The following is a 16,773-nucleotide window of genomic DNA, read 5'->3' as shown; positions in this document are numbered from 1 at the left end:
GGATCTGCTCGAGCTGACGGAAGATACAGGAAGTGGGTCTAGTTTTAAAAAGAACCACACAGAGCCAGTGACTCGGTGACTATTAACACCTAAATTGTCCAGTTTAAAGAATATGACTGAATGTAAAGTTTTACTACATTTTACTGAAAACGACAATGAAATCTTGACTTGATTAAGCTTGACTTCAACTCAAAAACCAATTTGTATTTACCAAATTACTTAGATTCGAGTTTTTCCTAAAAATCTTAAACTTGAACCTCAATCTTGACTTAAGACTTAAGACTTTTGTATATGTCAAATATATATATATATATATATATATATATATATATATATATATGTATGTATGTAAAAAGTCTTCATTTTCAATCTTTACAAATATTTGTTTGCTCCTCTTTTTTAAAACTACCCAACAAGTTCAAGTGTAAAGAAAGAAAGAAAACACAATCGCGTCAACACAAACGCACGCGACGACAAGGACTTATGGTACAAAAAATTTTTTATTTAGCAGTTTTGTAAACATTTGAGGTAAATTAACATTTACATCAACTTGTTCTTACAAAAGAATCATTCATACACAAGGCACTTCTCTTGTTTAAGACAGCATCGAAAACAGGCTGCTGTTCTTGAGCATCGTGAGATGGTTTTTCCACTCGCGGACGAGCCAGAGAAATCATGCTCTGCATGAAATGGAAGAGGAGAGAGTTACGACGGGGCTTCCAGCACAACATCCTGTCCGGGCTCTTGTGTGCGGCGGGCTTTTTCGGGAAGGGCCAGCTACCCAGCAAAAATTTCTCTCGACAGTGGAGTCGTCCGATATTTTTCTCTCTCTTTTATTTTATATAACCAGACTTCTGCACACTGAAGTCAACCCACTAGAAAAAGAAATAAATTTGCTTCCAACTAATGGTGTTAGCGCGGGATCCAGCTGTTTTTCTTCAATACCGCCTTGTCTGTGACGAGCCGCTGCTTTCGTGTTTCTTTTAAGACAAAATTTTGCTTCCTTTGAGGATCGTAGCTATTGACAGTTCGGCACGGTGGTCTTGTTCTCTCTCTCTCTCTCTCTCTCTCTCTCTCGCTCTCTCGTTGTTACCTGCCAGTGTTGGTGTTGAAGAACAGCAGTTTTCTCCCCTAAATGTGCAAAAAAATCTTTTTCTCTACTACCAAAATGTAAACTTCGGGGATGCCAAAACAGATGCGTAATGCAACAAATAGGTTATTTTTTGGCGGTGGGGGAGGGGGAGGGGGGAGAGAGTGAAAAGTTTTGAACGGGAAAAAACAGATTGGCTGCTTTTAGCTATGTGTTCGGTCGGCGAATATTAAATCTCCTCTTCTGTTTGCACCGAATGCCATTTAAGAGACTGAGATGATAGACATTTTTACCTCCATGGGCACAGAGCATACAGCATCATCAATTGAAGGTTAAAAAAAAGAAAAGAAAGAAAAACAGCTGTTATTCACACTGCTCCTTCTCCAGAGTATGAATCTGCACATAATTAGCATTTTTTTTTTTTGTTGCCATATTTTCTGGCATACTTTGCCCAAAACACATAGGCGCTTCACCTCCATCCTCTTGTTGCGTGTCCAATTCAAACGAATGAGATGTGACACTCGGTGTCACCCCTCATTAATTGCGTGTACTTGTAGCTTTTTGCCCGAGAATTGAATCGACGGGATGATACGGCGGCTTTGTCTACGACGAAAAGATCATTTCATATTTGTTTAAGATACGGGACGCACGCGGAGAAGGGCGGGGGGGATTGGGAGGGACTCGCAAAGTTTCCGAGGGGTTCAAAATGATCTCCAAGAGTCAAGATCAACACAAAGAAGAGGCGGTCGAGGTCGGCCGCAGCCTGGGTCTTTCATCGTAGCCGCGTTTGTTTTTTTTTGCAACCGCAAACTAACTACCACAGGTCTGTCATCAATTTCTGAGTTCAATTCAATTCAGTTTAGAAACAATGGGACTTCTTGGAATCCAAACTTTAAAAAAAAAAAAGAGAAGCACGTGAACCTGCGTTGAAAATCGCTTCCGTTGCTGCAAGTCTTCAGAGTAGGTCCGAAGATTTGAAAAATTGGGGATGGGGTGTAAGGGCGAAAAATAACATTGTTGCTAGAAAAACAGAAGTTTAAAAGTCTAACCAAAGAAAAATACTGATGTTCTTTTATGGAAGTGGGTGGCTGCCTTGTTCATAGATTTTCTTTTTCCCCAAGTCAAAGGCTTGTTTCTTCTGCACCTTTGTCGTAAATTGTGAGATTTTCATGTTTGACATGTTGACCCAAAAGGCAGCAGCTCTGTTTAAGTTTCTTTGCTTATCAAAATGGAAAAAAAAAAAAAAAGAAAAAGAAAAAGAAAAGAAAGAAAACATCTTGTTTTCTCGAATCGCTCCCAGAGAACCAGATGCGTTCTTCCACCAGCAGGTCTGACCCAGTACAGCCCATCCACACAATAGGACTCTGGGAGTTCCGCATCTTTCCAAATATCCGACCCGCTCCAGCTCGGTCACAATATTCAATTGTCCCCTGCAGGAAGGACTGCAATGGATCATGGGTAAAAAAAAAAAAAACACAAAAAAACCGAGCGGGTCCACACTGGCGTGCAAATTGTGTCAGTGAATCGGTGAGTTGTAGGGCCACACGCACCGGCAATGCACAATAACACGCAACACAATACAGAAGGTGCCTGCTGAGAAACAAATTTCTTCCTCCGAAATCATGTTTTTGTTTTTTTTTACGCAACAGGTTGTTTGTTCAGAAAACTTTCAGGAAGTGCTGCAAAAGAAAGACCTTCCCCCCCGGTCGGGAGAGGAAAGTGTTGGAACAACCTGCTTACGTGTAACGCAAACACCAAAGTGCATGTTTGTTCTGCCAACCAGATGAAAAAAAAAATGAAATAAAAACAACACGATATATGAGTGAAATGGTCTGGCTAATACATAAAATATCTGATTTGTGCAAGAACGCCAGCTAAAAGTTTGATTCCTCTCGGTGAAAATTGGAAAAAAAAAAAAAAAAAAAAAAGAAGAAGAAGAAGAAGAAGAAAAATCAGTCCTCGATTGGACGACGATCCCCGACGTCGGGTCGACGAGTCCTCCGGCTTGAACGAAGAGAGGGAGGTGGAAAAAAAAGAGAGAAAACGCAAAAGAGATCTTTCCTCCAAACCAAACGTCGGCGAGATGCGTCCGTTTTTTGTTTTGTTTTTTTCCAAAAAGCAAATAAAGAAAAGAAAAGAAAAACTCCCATGCGTCACGTTCTGCGAGCGTAAGTTTAAGACCATCCGAAAAGCACAAACCCTACCTCAGCTACTCTGCAACTCACCGATTGCACCGGAAGACAACCGCCGATTAAAAAATAGTTACTTCACATTTTTTTTTTCCTGCCTCCAAGTCGCCTTGACTCCTTCACCACTTTTTTGTTGGTTTTTTTCAAACTTTTTTTTTTCCATCCTTTTTTTTTTTTTTTTTGCTTTACGCCTTGCCTGCCTTATTTCATGAGGGGGTGAGCGAGGGGTAGGGGGGTGGGAGGCGGGGTTGTTGGTCAAGGTGGAGGTTGGTTTTTCAGGGTTGGCGGGTCGGGAGGGGGCAGGTTCGTCGGTCGTGGAGGTGTGTTTTTTTCAGGGTTGGGTGGGGCGGAGTTCGGGGAGGGATTGGCGGGTGGGACTGGTGGGGGAGGGGGTGGAGCTCAGACAGCCAGGTCGCTGGGCCTCGCCCTGATGCTGCTGCTGCTCTTGCTGGCCCGGCTGAGCCGCCGAGGGTCTGTGCTGACCGTCACCGGGGGCTGGTGCATCTCCACGGTGGTGGTGGCGGCGGCGGCGTCCTGCTCGCTCTTCTCCCCGCCGGAGCTGTCCGCGTTGGAGGCGGAGCCTGGGCTGCCGGTCTCGGCCGGCTGCTGCTGCTGCTGCTGCTGCTCGTCATTGGGGGACGAGGAAGAGGACGACGGGGAAGGAGAGGTGGCGTTCATCTCCCGAGTCTGCTGCTCGGTTGCCAGGTTGGCCCAGTTCTGCTGCGCGGCCAGCCTGTGGTTGTTGTTGTTGCTGATGTAGTAGTGCGAGGGGGGTGAGGTGGCGGCGGCTGCCGCCGCCGACGGCGGCTCGGCGGGCGGCAGGTAGGCGCCGCTGCCGGCCGTCACCTCCGAGTAGTTGGGGGGGTAACTGAGGGCAGTCCTGGACGCCGCCGCCGCCGTGTCCACGCGGCGCAACGACTCGCGCTCCGGGGCGAACTCGTTGGTCACGCCCTGCTTGACCTTCTTCCAGCCGAGATGGTAGATCTCCAGTAAATTCAGCAAAAGAGACACGCAAGCCACCACAAGCATAAATATGATGAAGATCGTCTTCTCGGTGGGCCTGGAGATGAAGCAGTCGACGGTGTTGGGGCACGGCCAGCGCCCGCACTTGTACAGCGGCCTCAGCTGGAAGCCGTAGAGGAAGTACTGGCCCAGGATGAAGCCCACCTCAAACAGGGTCTTGAAGATGATGTTGAACACGTAGGTGCGCAGCAGGGCGCCCCGGATGCGGATCTTGCCGTGCTCGTCGCGTATGGGCGGCTTCTCCTTCTTGCCTCCTCCCCCTCCGCCGCCGTTGCCGCCGCCGCCGTTCCTATAGAGGAGCTCCTTCTCCTCCTGGAAGCGGTTGGCCTTGCGCAGCTCCTCGTCCTTCTCCTTGCGCTTCTCCTCCATGCGGACGATGTGCAGCACGTGGCCCAGGTAGATGAGGGTCGGCGTGGACACGAAGATGATCTGCAGCACCCAGAAGCGGATGTGCGAGATGGGGAAGGCCTCATCGTAGCACACGTTCTCGCAACCGGGCTGCTGCGTGTTGCAGGTGAAGTCGGACTGCTCGTCGCCCCACACCTCCTCGGCCGCCGCGCCCAGCACCAGGATCCTGAAGATGAAGAGGACGGTCAGCCACACCTTGCCGATGACCGTCGAGTGCTCCTGGGCGTTCTCCAGCAGCCTCCCCAGAAAGCTCCAGTCGCCCATGCTTCAAGATTTCTAGCCTATGGAGAAAGTACAGGCTGGACATAGACAGAGGGAGGAGAGGGTGGGAGGGAGAAAAAAAAAACACAATTAGAAAACATTTTCCTTCACCTGCGTTAACTCTCAGACACCGCGGACCTTGATACTGACGCCTGAAGTTGTTGAGGTTTTGCCGTTAGCTTAGCGGCACCCGCGCTCAGGGACGGGTCGGCACGTGCGGGACGCACTGTCCAATCACGAGGACGAGAAGAGTAGACAAAACGTGTTTAATTGGCGTGCAAGTCTTTCGGACCTTAGCTTGATGTCGCTAACACGTAGCCAGCGGCGCTACTTTTTCGGGGAGCCTCACTTGTAGTTTTTTTTTTGTTTGTTTGTTTCTTTGACTATTTAGATAGTAAGTAGTCCACCAGTGGATTTCCCAACGTGCTCCGGTGACGGTTTTTGATTTTAAAAAGTGAGAGAGGGTTTTTCCACGCGGGCCGACTCATGTCGCGTCGATGAGATTTTTACGCTCTTCAGAGAGATGCTGCGTCGCTGCTGATAGGAAACATTCCACCTGTTGCACTGAACCCCCGTTCCCTCGCTCTCCCTCTCCCCCTGTGTGTGTGTGTGTGTGCGCGTGTGCGTGTGCATGCGTGTGAGTCTCTCTCTCTGTCTGTCTCTCTCTCACCTGCTCGCTCCACTGCCCAGCAGGCATGTGCTGAGCTCGACAATATAATGTTCGAAAACAGCATTTAACAGGGATGGGGCTCTGCGGTGGCACATGCACAGAAAACAAACGCACGCTGACCGCGGCACCCTCCCTTCCTCACCCTCACTCCCCCTCGGCTCAACTGTAAAACACTGGCCGCGTATTATTAGTTTTCACGGCAACAGCAAAATTTTGACGGGGAGACGGTCGCAGTGAATTGAAACGACCTCGGATTCACCTCGCCTTTTCACTCAATCAAATTCAAAAGTATTGAAATGAATATTAGATTTCATTTAAACTCTTCTTACTGTTACTTGTATTATTGTCAGATAGCCACAGGTTAGTTATAAACACCTTGAGTTGATATAACACCTCAACATATGCATTTAAAAATCGTAAAAAGAAAAACAGTTACGCCATTGTTTGCATTTAAGAGCCGAAACTGTTCAGGACAGTTTCCCATGATAAATTAACTCGACAATCAATCAGCAATATATTTTCCACCAGACTTGTATCTGACACAGTGTTAATATTCAGTCTACATTTTAAATTATTCTTAACACGAAAAGCTTCTTCATCCTACGGACTCTGATTTGCACTGCCCTTCATAACAATGAATACACACCACTCACACAGAAAAGAAGAGGAGGAGGAACTTACTAAAATGTTCTTGTATTAAAGGTAATAAATCCATGGACTAGCTCACAATATGTGTGACACCTGGAAAAGAGGATCATTGAGTCGTTAATTAATGTATCTTCTAAACAACTTGAATTGTGACAGAATTACAAAGACTGAGTAACTTTGTTAAAAGAGAGAAAAGTGACAACAAATAAACCACTCTCGGCTAAAAGCAATCAACAAAATCTCTCAGACGTTCAGACATTTACATGATCCGAGACAAGCTGCCAGCCTGCTGCATTTTCTCCCACTTTCACAGCTATCTGTAGGACAGAGTCAGGGTCAAATACAAAGCCACACCAACCTGGCTTTGACAATACAGAGTGTGCCAGAGTCGGAGCCTCTGGACGCCTCGTCAGGCCCCCCCTCCCCCGTCAAACGTTTAGTTTAAAGACTGAAGCGGCTCTTTAATGAGGTGAAAACTCACAGTCCCTCATTTAATTGCACTGCCCCCCCCCCCTCCTCCCGCCTACCTCGTGCCCCCCCGACCCCCCCCACCCCACCCCGGCCCGAGTCCTTCTATTCCCCCCCCCACACCCCCTTGCTCTGTCTGACCACCGTACCTTCAGACCGGAGATGCCATACTTAGACGCGAAGAGCAAAATCCATGTGCCATCACTGGAGTGCGTGAAAAATGTGCGTGAAGACCTCCCGCGGCTTGCAGCCACCCTCCCTCTGCACTTCTCTAAGCCGGGAACCCGCAACAGGTCCCCCTCTAAAAACGACTTTTTTTTTCTTTCTTTCTTTCTTTAGTGTCGTTACTTCGTGCACAAACTTCTCCAGCCTCCTTGTCGTTCGGTGCCGGTCACGCGCCAAAAAGAAAAAAAAAAAAAAAAACTTTGGAAAAAAAATAATAAAATTGAACAGTCAGGTTCCCCCGTGTTCTTCTTCTCCTTCTTTTTTCCCCCCTCCTGCCTCCCCCTCCTCCTCCTCCTCCTCTCCAACCTCCTCCTGGGTCGTGGTGGTGGTTGTTGTTGTTAGTTTTCGGAGGTGGCGGCCTATCTCTGGAGATGGGGCTCGGTTAGACGGAGCTGCCTCACGTTTCCAGCCATGTCTGGACTGTCACATTGTGTGACCATGCATGAGTGAATCCACAGAGTCATCTGGCCGTCCGGAGTGACACCACGCCCCTGACAATTAACCTCTATCTACACGAGCCCCCCCCCCCCCCCCAAAAAAAAAAGAAAAAAAAGAAAAAAGAAAATCCCCCCTCAAAAAAAGTGATGCACGATTAAACAAACAAAACAAAACTAAAAAAGTTCCAAAGTTTTTCACACCTTCCATTAGTCCTACTGGAATTGTAGAACACTTTTCTTCTTCCGTTTCCCCCTTCTAATCAGTAAAACATAGTTTAAAAATGGGGCGTGAAAGTGTGAAAATGTTTGCGTATCACCTTTGGGAACATTGAACCCGGAGACACGTTGTGGTGAGATTCGAGCATCTCGTTTTACTGTAAGCTTTGTCACGGCTGTTCTCCGGTTCAACGCCAGAGGGCGCTATCTACTCACGTCTGGTGCTACGAACTTAATCACCGGGCAGGACGTGTTCCTGCGGAATTGAGTCAAGTAGTTTCTTGTGTTGTAGCTTTGACTTGGACTTGGACTGCTTTTTGCAGCCGTGTCAGTGTGTACAATGAGAATGCTCTTTTCGCCGACACATACTTGCAAATCCAGTTTGTGCTCTTTCCTTTCCCTCGCCATGTCATCTCTAAAATCTCCTATTCAAGATGACCTTGTGAGTGAATCAGAATTGTTTCAATTGAAAGAATAGTAACTGCGTTTGGCCCTTGAATACAGGTGTCAGGTTGTCGAAATCTGCAAGAGCTCAAAGCACAAAGTTCTCAGTGAAGGTTTTAGGCTCCCCAGTCAAATTGCCAGTACAGGTATTTATTTTCGTGTTGAGTTAAGTTTTTTTTTGTTATCTGATGGAAAGTGTTAAAGAAACTGATCAATTCAACGAAGGAATAGAAAAGTGTAAGTGTTAAATATTCAAGATGTGTTAAAAAAAAAAAAAAAAAAAATTAACGAAACTATAGCAATACCAAAACTTCCTGGTCTCTTAAGAGTCCTACATACAGTATAACATTGCTCAGTCCAGATTTAAAGCCTTTTTTTTTTTTATTATTTGGCGGTCAAAGGTCAATGCAGAATTAAACAATAAAACAACATAGAATCAAAATCTCATCCCAAACCTTGTCATAATGGATGGCACGGCATATATTTGGATACAGTAATCTCTATTACTTCAGTGTCATGTTGTAACTCCAGACCAATACATGGACCAGTTATGTAACGTCACTATCTCTCTCTTCCCTGTCTGATTCTTGTTTTTGTTTTGTTTTGTTTTGTTTTTAATGCAGAACAGATGTTACTAATCCAGTGCAACTATTCCTGGGTGGAAGGAGGGCCAGAGGCATTTTCACGCTGACGGCGGCAGTTGGTTCCTTACAGCGGAGAGGGATAGCGGCGATTAGCACTGTGGCTAAAAGAAGGAACGCAATGAAAGATGATACAGACGCCTGAGGTCAGTATAAATTAAACCACACAAGTTCAGACAACAAAGCTATTACTTTGCGCCCATAAGTGGCTGGGATGGAGTGCAGGAACAAGCCAGTGGTTTGTTTTAATTCTGCAAATGCAAATTAGCTTTCAGTGATCTTAAATAATCAGACTTCAAGCATTCTGACTACAAATATTCAATATTTATTTTAGACCAATGCTTGCTCTTTACTCAATATTACACTTGACTTTGCTTGTTGTATGATCCCCCCCCCCCCCCCCCCACATCAGCTACTCCTCCTTCTCTCAGCCATAGAAAGGGATGAGTAATACATTTCGGCCCAAAACATCTTGTACCATGGGCATGTTTTGTTCTGTTTTTTTAAATATATGAAAACATAATCTCAGTGTGCTCAGGTTCTAAAAAACATTGAAGTGTAAATAGTAAAGATATTAAAGTGTTCTTTAATATAAAATCATGAATAAATAATGCAATAAAATCCACTTATAAAGTTAAAGTGAACCTATAGTAAAGGCAAAAGTGAAAAAGAACATGAAATCCAAACCACTGCATTAAAAATTTACCATGTCTTCGTCCATTTTATTTTGTGCAAAATCATTTACAAATAACACATAAAAACAGAGAAAAATATTGTGAACTAACATTTTCCTTCATTTGCATTCATTCCGCTTACCTATTTCAAGTACTGTCAAACAATCAATCGTCATAATCAATTGCTGTAAGCTACAAGTGAAAATGTAATATAAAAAAAAAAAGCTATTTGGAACTTTTTGTTGTATTCTTTCATTTTACTGCATACTTCACACGTCGCACCATTTTCTTCACATGTAGTTCCATTTTGAACCACTAGATGTAAGTGTTGACCAGAAGTTTCACACACACACCAAACACTCGAACACTTCGCTCAAAACAAACTCTTTGGCACATTGTACAGCGACTTCTGAAAAGCAAACAAAAAAGCGACTACCAATAAATAAATTAATACATTAGAAACGACAAAGCAGAAAAAAAAAGAAGAAGAAGAAGAAAAAGGAAAGGAAAGGAAAGGAAAAACTCACAGCAAAAATAAACGTCTTGTGTTTGGAAAATAAACTTTTTGCATAGTTTGCTCAGCCTTCTGACATCTACAATATTCTCTTTTTTCCCCCGGCAACTCGTCTCATCACAATTCCAGACAAATCCCGCCAACACATTTACTGCTACTTTTTAATCAAACCATTATTGCCAGTGGTGTTGCGTGGCGGGAAGGGGGTCGACTCTCGGTGTCACCCATCCCACAGTGGCATCCAGCCCCCCTTCAGCAGATAGTCTTGTTGCTGCCGGCCTCCATGGAGGACATCATCATCATCTCGTTCTTCTTGTTGTCCAGCAGCGTGTCTTCCCGCACTCGGCCGGACAACCGGCGCCTGCGCTCGTCCGATTTGGACGAGGCGCGGATGAGCGCCTTGGCGATCAGGTAGCACAGCTCGGCCACGTTGAGCACCATGCAGATGGCCGAGGAGGACACCATGAAGACGGTGAAGACGGTCTTCTCCGTGGGCCGGGAGATGAAGCAGTCCACCTTGTTGGGACAGGGCCACTGCTCGCACTTGACCAGCCGGGGCATCTGGAAGCCGTCGTACATGAAGTAGAGCGCGTACATGAAGCCGCCCTCGAAGATGAGCCTGAAGAACAGGCTGCACGTGTAGGTCCACCACAGGGGGCCCGTGATGGACAGCCGCTTCTTCTTCAGCGTCTGCAGGTCCGTCTCTTTGGCCTTCTCCGTGTCGTTGGAGGCCATCACGCTCCTCTTGTCGCCACGCTTGCGGTAGGCCACGTGCATGGCCACCAGCAGCGCCGGCGTGGACACGAAGATGAGCTGCAGGCACCACAGGCGGATGTGCGACACGGGGAAGAAGTGGTCGTAGCAGACGTTCTTGCAGCCGGGCTGCTGGGTGTTGCACCGGAAGTCGGACTGCTCGTCGCCCCAGACGCTCTCGGCGGCCAGCACCAGGATGGTGATGCGGAAGATGAAGAGGACGGAGAGCCAGATCTTCCCCAGGCTGGTGGAGTGCCTGTTGACGCCGCCCAGCTGGCTGTAGAGCGCGGCCCAACTCATGGTGGAAGGTTCCGAGCACCTGGAGGAGGAGGAGGAAGAGGTTGGCAAGTGCAGGAAGGTAAATTACAACCCTGGCTGTGTCTTTATAGCCAAAGAACAATCTAGCATGTGGGGGACAGAATGTCCAAAACTGTGACTCAAACACAATCTTGCAGGGAATGTGTAGCGAACGCCTTTATAGCCAAAGAACAATCTAGCATGTGGGGAAAGCAAACGAATAATATACACTTTGTGCCGTGACTTCTATATCTTATCTAACCTATAAACCTTCAACATGCACTCCTTTGTTCCACCTTGACGTCACTGTCACCTTTTCTGAAACCCCGAACGGGTTCAAAAGCAGTCCATCCCTTTAGCCTGTGTCTGCAATAAAACTCTATTGCGTTGTGAACAGCAGCCTTGCTCCCCCCGTCTTTATTATTATTATTATTATTATTATTATTATTATTATTATTATTATTATTATTATTATTATGATCATATACAGGGGAATCTTTCGGTCTCATGGCGAGGGATTTATAAAGCGCTTCGCTTCTATCTTAAGACTTGTCTGGATCTGTTTTTCTTCACTGTCCGAAGGATTTGTTCCCCGCCGTATAATTTCTAATGTAAGGAAGAGAACAGTGGGCCAGAACACGAGTCAAAACCGAGGGTTCTTGATGAGGCGATCCAAACGGTTTGTTTTTTTGTTTGTTTTTTCACTGATTTCTTTCCACAGACCTGATTTATTTTGATTTCACAAAAATCACAACTTTTAATAATAAAAAAGTGAAGTGATTTTTTTTTATTATTATTTTTTTTAATTAAATTTAATGGCCAATATTAAGGTTAGTGGAGGCCAGCGCAAAGTTTTGTTTGTGTTCACGTATATAAAAGGGGCGGGAACACACGAGAAAAGGGCAGTTTTGCGTCATGTCGAAATAACATTCATCCGTTAAAACTTTGCGGAAATAAAATAGCATAATGCGTTAACGTAAAGAGAAAAAAAAATCTGACGATTTCAAATCACTTTCAATCGCTAAAAGTTTTAAGTACTTCTAAAAAATTCCAGTTAAAAGCCCGTTAAAACACCAAAAACTTACCGGTCTCTGAACTCCGATTTATTATTAGTATTTTTTTAATTTTTAAAAAAGGTTTTCCATTAAATCCAAAAGAATTAATAAAAAATAAAAAATAAAAAAAGTACTCCTCGTGTGCTCCGTAGTGATCAGTCCCGGGTTTAGCTCCGCGAGGATGAGAAGGAAGACTTAAAGCTGCCCTGTGAGAAGCACCTGCGACGGGGTGGGAGGAGCCTCAGGGTGGGGCCCTGTCTGATGGCACAAACCTCTCTCTCTCACACTCTCTCTCTCTCTCTCTCTCTCTCTCTCTCTCTCTCTCTCACACACACACACACCCTCACACACACACACACACACACACACACACACACACATACCTTGAATCATACATATGCGTTCATGCATGGCTTTTATCATACCTCCACCGGAAGATCAGCATTTATTTTTTTCACCCGTGTGAAAATCAAAGCTTCTCACTGACAGATTGAAGGATTGACTAGAACTCTCCTTAAATCAGACGAAGCACCAGCTGCAATGAATAATGAGCCGCATTAATAATGACAATTTTTCTGTTTTCAATTTGTATAAAGGTCAAAAGGTTTAAACTCCTCTAATTCAATCATTATCAGTCTTCAAATTCTTTTTTCTTTTTTTCATCCCGACTCCGAAATCTTTGCCTTGGGTGTCATGGGGCGTTTAGGTATTTGTCCCTGTGTGGCCACTGCAGGCAGCTGCTCACATGTGATGGTCACACGTCGCTGTGAAATGAGTTCTGAACAGAACAAGAGTGTGACAGCGGGCCGCCGAGGCACTCGTGACATGTTTGGACGCGGCCTTTCCTTGGGAGCCTCTCACGCTCAACGTCGATGCGACCAGCTTTGGAAGTAATAGTTGCATGCATTCTAACAGCAACTTGAGAGTTTCCAGTGTGATTTTATTTTCTCAGTTAGGCATCTTTCTTCAAAGAAGAACCACTGATCAGTTTTCAATTGTGTTTCGCCGTATTTCTCGCTAATTCAATCACACGGTAAACAAAAGCGGTTTGGAAAACACGACTGTTTACTGTGATTGACCATGAAGTGGTTCAGACTTGCACTTGGGCGGTGCACCAGGATTTTGTGAGAAGACAAAGATTTGAGTGGAGTTGGTTGGTGTTTCAGAATGTTTACTAACCACTGACCAGTGATTAGAATCAAATGCAGAATGTATAATTCCACCACTTGCACTGTTTTAGCTCAGTGCTCAGTTATTGAGCAACTGTACAATATTGTCGTGCATATTTTTATGAGAACAATTTTACAGGCAGAAATGGTGTAAAATGCAAGTTTAGTTTGAAAAGAATCAATCTACTGTGACCAAAATTCATTTAGTATTTAATTTTGAATGAGTTGGTTGACAAACCCATCAGGAGTTCCCAGTCAGCTTTTATTTACAAAGCATTAAATCACAGCCGAAGGCATCTCGAAGCGCTTTGCACAGTCAAAGAGAAAACCATCAGAGGCCTCCGTGAGCCAGCAAGAAAAACTCCACAGTGGGAAGAAACCTCGAGCAGACCTCGACTCTGGAAGACGGCCGTCTGCTTTGCAGTAAGAGAACAAGAAATACAAGAAATTAAGAGACGGAGATAGAGGCACAACCAGACTGGCCAGCCCTGAGCTAGTATCATCATTTTGTTGATGTCGGTATGCTGTCATCGACTGCAGAGGGTCAGAGGTCGTCAGATTTGGGTTTAACTAGAGAACCGGTTGGTTTTGTAGAAGTAGCTTAGAAGTCGCCACCCATTATAACTGTCTTTAGTATTTCACTTTCAGCCTCTGAGAGGCTCAAGTTACCATCAGTGAATGACATTGCCGTCATCCATTTGACAGTGAATGAACGCAAGAGAATATGATAGTGTTTTGATTTTTAATCGAGCGTTTGAATTGGACACTTTCTGGATGGAGGAAACAACGAGCTAAGTAGCTCTTTGTCTGATCAGGGTGCTCCTCCTTTTAATCTTTTAGGTCAGAAGTGGCTGGAGGTGTTATCGCCAACCTTGGAGAGACATCTGTGAGATATCAGTGCAACAGAAAACAAACAAGAGATTGACTCCCTTGCAGGGTTCACTGACAGTTTATTGCTAGAAAATAGTGATCAAACACATTTTGGACGCGGAGCTTTTAAATTAATGCAACAGTACATTTCACAAAATCGGGCAACTTCAACTGCTGGCTGTCGTTCTTCCTTTGCCCATCAACCAACCACACCCCCCTCCGCCGTCACGGGTCCGTGGAGGACGACCTCATCGCCTCGCTCTCCTTGCTCCCCAGAAGCGCGGCGTCCCCGGACCGGCTGTTGCCGCCGCGGAGCCTCTGCCTCCGAGCTCTGGAGCGCGACGAGGCGCGGATGAGCGCCTTGGCGATCAGGTAGCACAGCTCGGCCACGTTGAGCACCATGCAGATGGCCGAGGAGGACACCATGAAGACGGTGAAGACGGTCTTCTCCGTGGGCCGGGAGATGAAGCAGTCCACCTTGTTGGGACAGGGCCACTGCTCGCACTTGACCAGCCGGGGCATCTGGAAGCCGTCGTACATGAAGTAGAGCGCGTACATGAAGCCGCCCTCGAAGATGAGCCTGAAGAACAGGCTGCACGTGTAGGTCCACCACAGGGGGCCCGTGATGGACAGCCGCTTCTTCTTCAGCGTCTGCAGGTCCGTCTCTTTGGCCTTCTCCGTGTCGTTGGAGGCCATCACGCTCCTCTTGTCGCCACGCTTGCGGTAGGCCACGTGCATGGCCACCAGCAGCGCCGGCGTGGACACGAAGATGAGCTGCAGGCACCACAGGCGGATGTGCGACACGGGGAAGAAGTGGTCGTAGCAGACGTTCTTGCAGCCGGGCTGCTCGGTGTTGCAGCGGAAGCCCGACTGCTCGTCGCCCCAGACCCGCTCGGCGGCCAGCACCAGGATGGTGATGCGGAAGATGAAGAGGACGGAGAGCCAGATCTTCCCCAGGCTGGTGGAGTGCCTGTTGACGCCGCCCAGCTGGCTGTAGAGCGCGGCCCAACTCATGGTGGAAGGTTCCGAGCACCTGGAGGAGGAGGAGGAAGAGGCTGCTGACTCATGATTTGCAGCAGGCACGAGGCCAAAGCCCTGAGACACAGTCTTGCGTGTACGATTTCTCATGACTTGATAAAAGTGCGAGTGGCAGGAGGGATTAAGTGTGACTAAGTGGAATGAAACAACGTCGCCATTCACGCTGATGACCGAAAGCCTTGAATCGCCGTCATTTATTTACCTACAGTAACAAGTCAGCGATTAAAAAAATACACATACCCAGCCAGCTGTGTGAAGGTCTTACCTGCGTCAATTTGGCTCAGAAATGTTTCAGTGCTTATCCATGGGGAGAAAAGAAAAGAAAAAACAAAAAAAGAATCAAAAAAGTGTATCAGTCCCAGGAGGAAGTTGAATCTCTCCTGCACTGGAGCTGTTTGTTAAATGCACCTGTTGCCCTGAGGGTTTTCATCGCTCTTCCTTCCTGTTGAAAGAGGGGAGGCGTCAGTCTCGGGGCGGAGTCGGCCGCCGTGCATGTGAAGGCGGGGGGGGCAGGAGCGACTCCAAGTAGCTGTCAGTCAAGCCGAGCAGGGCCTTAAACATTCTTGCGGCATGAGAAGTGGTTTGGAATCTGCGAGGGAGACGATTCCCACTTAAGCCGAACGGTGTCAATTCGTGGGAGAAGCACAGTGACACCCTTTGTTGACCGTCGACGCACGACTTAGTCCCAGTTGTTTGGTTAGTGATGGAGGACGCGGCATTCGCATGGAGTCATGCGTCAAGTAGATCAGTGCTGAGGCAGTTGGTAACTCACTGCCCCTCTTCCTGATCAGCAGAATAATGTTCGGACTTGGTTGTCAAAGGTCCCGGAAATTCTGCAAATTTCACTTTACCCGTGTTTGGCAAATGCATGCAGCTGCAGTCAACACAAATCAAAGACAGAACGCGGCAGAGAAACCGTCCGTCCCCAGCCTGGCGGTGAACTCACCAGGAATGAGAAAAGTCCACCCTGTGCTTCTTTTGCTTGCTCCAATTTTCAGTGTGCGTGTGTGTAAAAAAAAGCGCAGACCAATGGGTCGCTGTGTCACTGACTCATCTCCCAGGTTAGTGACATCGCCCCCAGCCAGAGGTTGGCTCCGCCCCCTGAGATCGCCTCGTTGCTCTCACCTTCAAGACATAGTTGTGGTTGTGTTCTGTAAACACAGGGCTGCATATATTTTTTTTTTCCCTGGATTTTTTGTTTGTTTGTTTGTTTTAATAATAAACTTTGCAAAGCTCTGATGAACTCTTGGATGAATATTGAAGAACAGAAATTGTTATTTGGTACCCTGAATCCCCCCCCCGTCCCCCCATTTTGACTATTGACATGTCAACCTGTTATTTCATTAAGTCATTGTAAAAGATATATTTAGATTCCTTCTGTTATGTTTTTTGCTGCTCTTTGCTATGTTACTCTTATTTATTTTGTGTCTTTCTCTATGACCTTAAATTCCACGATTGCCTCATAACTTTCTTGACATATTCGAAAACAAACATGACTAAACTAAATATCTTGCTGAGTCACACCCGAGCCCAGTCAACGCAGGCGGGCTGAACGGTGTTGGAATGCAGCACTGACGCGTCACAAATCCAAAAGTAGATTCTACACAAACCTTTTGGTCCAATTTCAGAGCTCTTTCAGAAGCGCTTCAGGTGACTCACCAACACGCTTTTCTTGCCTCAGCT

The 16,773-nt window shown here is 46.3% G+C and overlaps 3 protein-coding genes across 5 annotated transcripts; all 3 read right to left on the bottom strand.

Annotated features, from left to right (window-relative positions):
* Positions 1-474: 474 nt before the first annotated feature.
* On the bottom strand, positions 475-7,022 carry gja3 (gap junction protein, alpha 3). Of its 2 annotated transcripts, XM_076030920.1 has the most exons (3): positions 6,907-7,022; positions 6,323-6,382; positions 475-5,009 (listed from the first exon to the last, which is right to left on the bottom strand). In XM_076030920.1, exon 3 carries the CDS (start codon positions 4,972-4,974, stop codon positions 3,679-3,681), a length of 1,296 nt encoding a protein of 431 aa, XP_075887035.1. In that variant the 5' UTR covers positions 4,975-5,009; positions 6,323-6,382; positions 6,907-7,022; the 3' UTR covers positions 475-3,678. The 2 variants fall into 2 exon arrangements, with proteins under 2 accessions (XP_075887035.1, XP_075887036.1); XM_076030921.1 differs by lacking the exon at positions 6,323-6,382 and having other exon boundaries at positions 6,907-7,005.
* Positions 7,023-9,416: 2,394 nt separating this feature from the next.
* Positions 9,417-12,209, bottom strand: LOC142891416 (gap junction beta-2 protein-like). The gene is made up of 2 exons (XM_076030919.1): positions 12,044-12,209; positions 9,417-10,980 (listed from the first exon to the last, which is right to left on the bottom strand). The coding sequence occupies exon 2, from the start codon at positions 10,959-10,961 to the stop codon at positions 10,161-10,163; it is 801 nt and encodes a 266-aa protein (XP_075887034.1). The 5' UTR covers positions 10,962-10,980; positions 12,044-12,209; the 3' UTR covers positions 9,417-10,160.
* Positions 12,210-14,112: 1,903 nt separating this feature from the next.
* LOC142891415 (gap junction beta-2 protein-like) lies at positions 14,113-16,150 on the bottom strand. Of its 2 annotated transcripts, none has more exons than XM_076030918.1 (3): positions 16,037-16,150; positions 15,331-15,532; positions 14,113-15,085 (listed from the first exon to the last, which is right to left on the bottom strand). In XM_076030918.1, exon 3 carries the CDS (start codon positions 15,064-15,066, stop codon positions 14,278-14,280), a length of 789 nt encoding a protein of 262 aa, XP_075887033.1. In that variant the 5' UTR covers positions 15,067-15,085; positions 15,331-15,532; positions 16,037-16,150; the 3' UTR covers positions 14,113-14,277. The 2 variants fall into 2 exon arrangements, with proteins under 2 accessions (XP_075887033.1, XP_075887032.1); XM_076030917.1 differs by having other exon boundaries at positions 15,356-15,532; positions 16,037-16,147.
* Between the last annotated feature and the right edge of the window lie 623 nt (positions 16,151-16,773).

This window comes from Nelusetta ayraudi, unplaced genomic scaffold, assembly GCF_046127955.1.
Source record: "Nelusetta ayraudi isolate G7.1 ecotype Tasmania unplaced genomic scaffold, CSIRO-AGI_Nayr_v1 ptg000031l, whole genome shotgun sequence".
NCBI lineage: Eukaryota > Metazoa > Chordata > Actinopteri > Tetraodontiformes > Monacanthidae > Nelusetta > Nelusetta ayraudi.
This window is presented reverse-complemented; position numbering and strand designations above follow the sequence as displayed.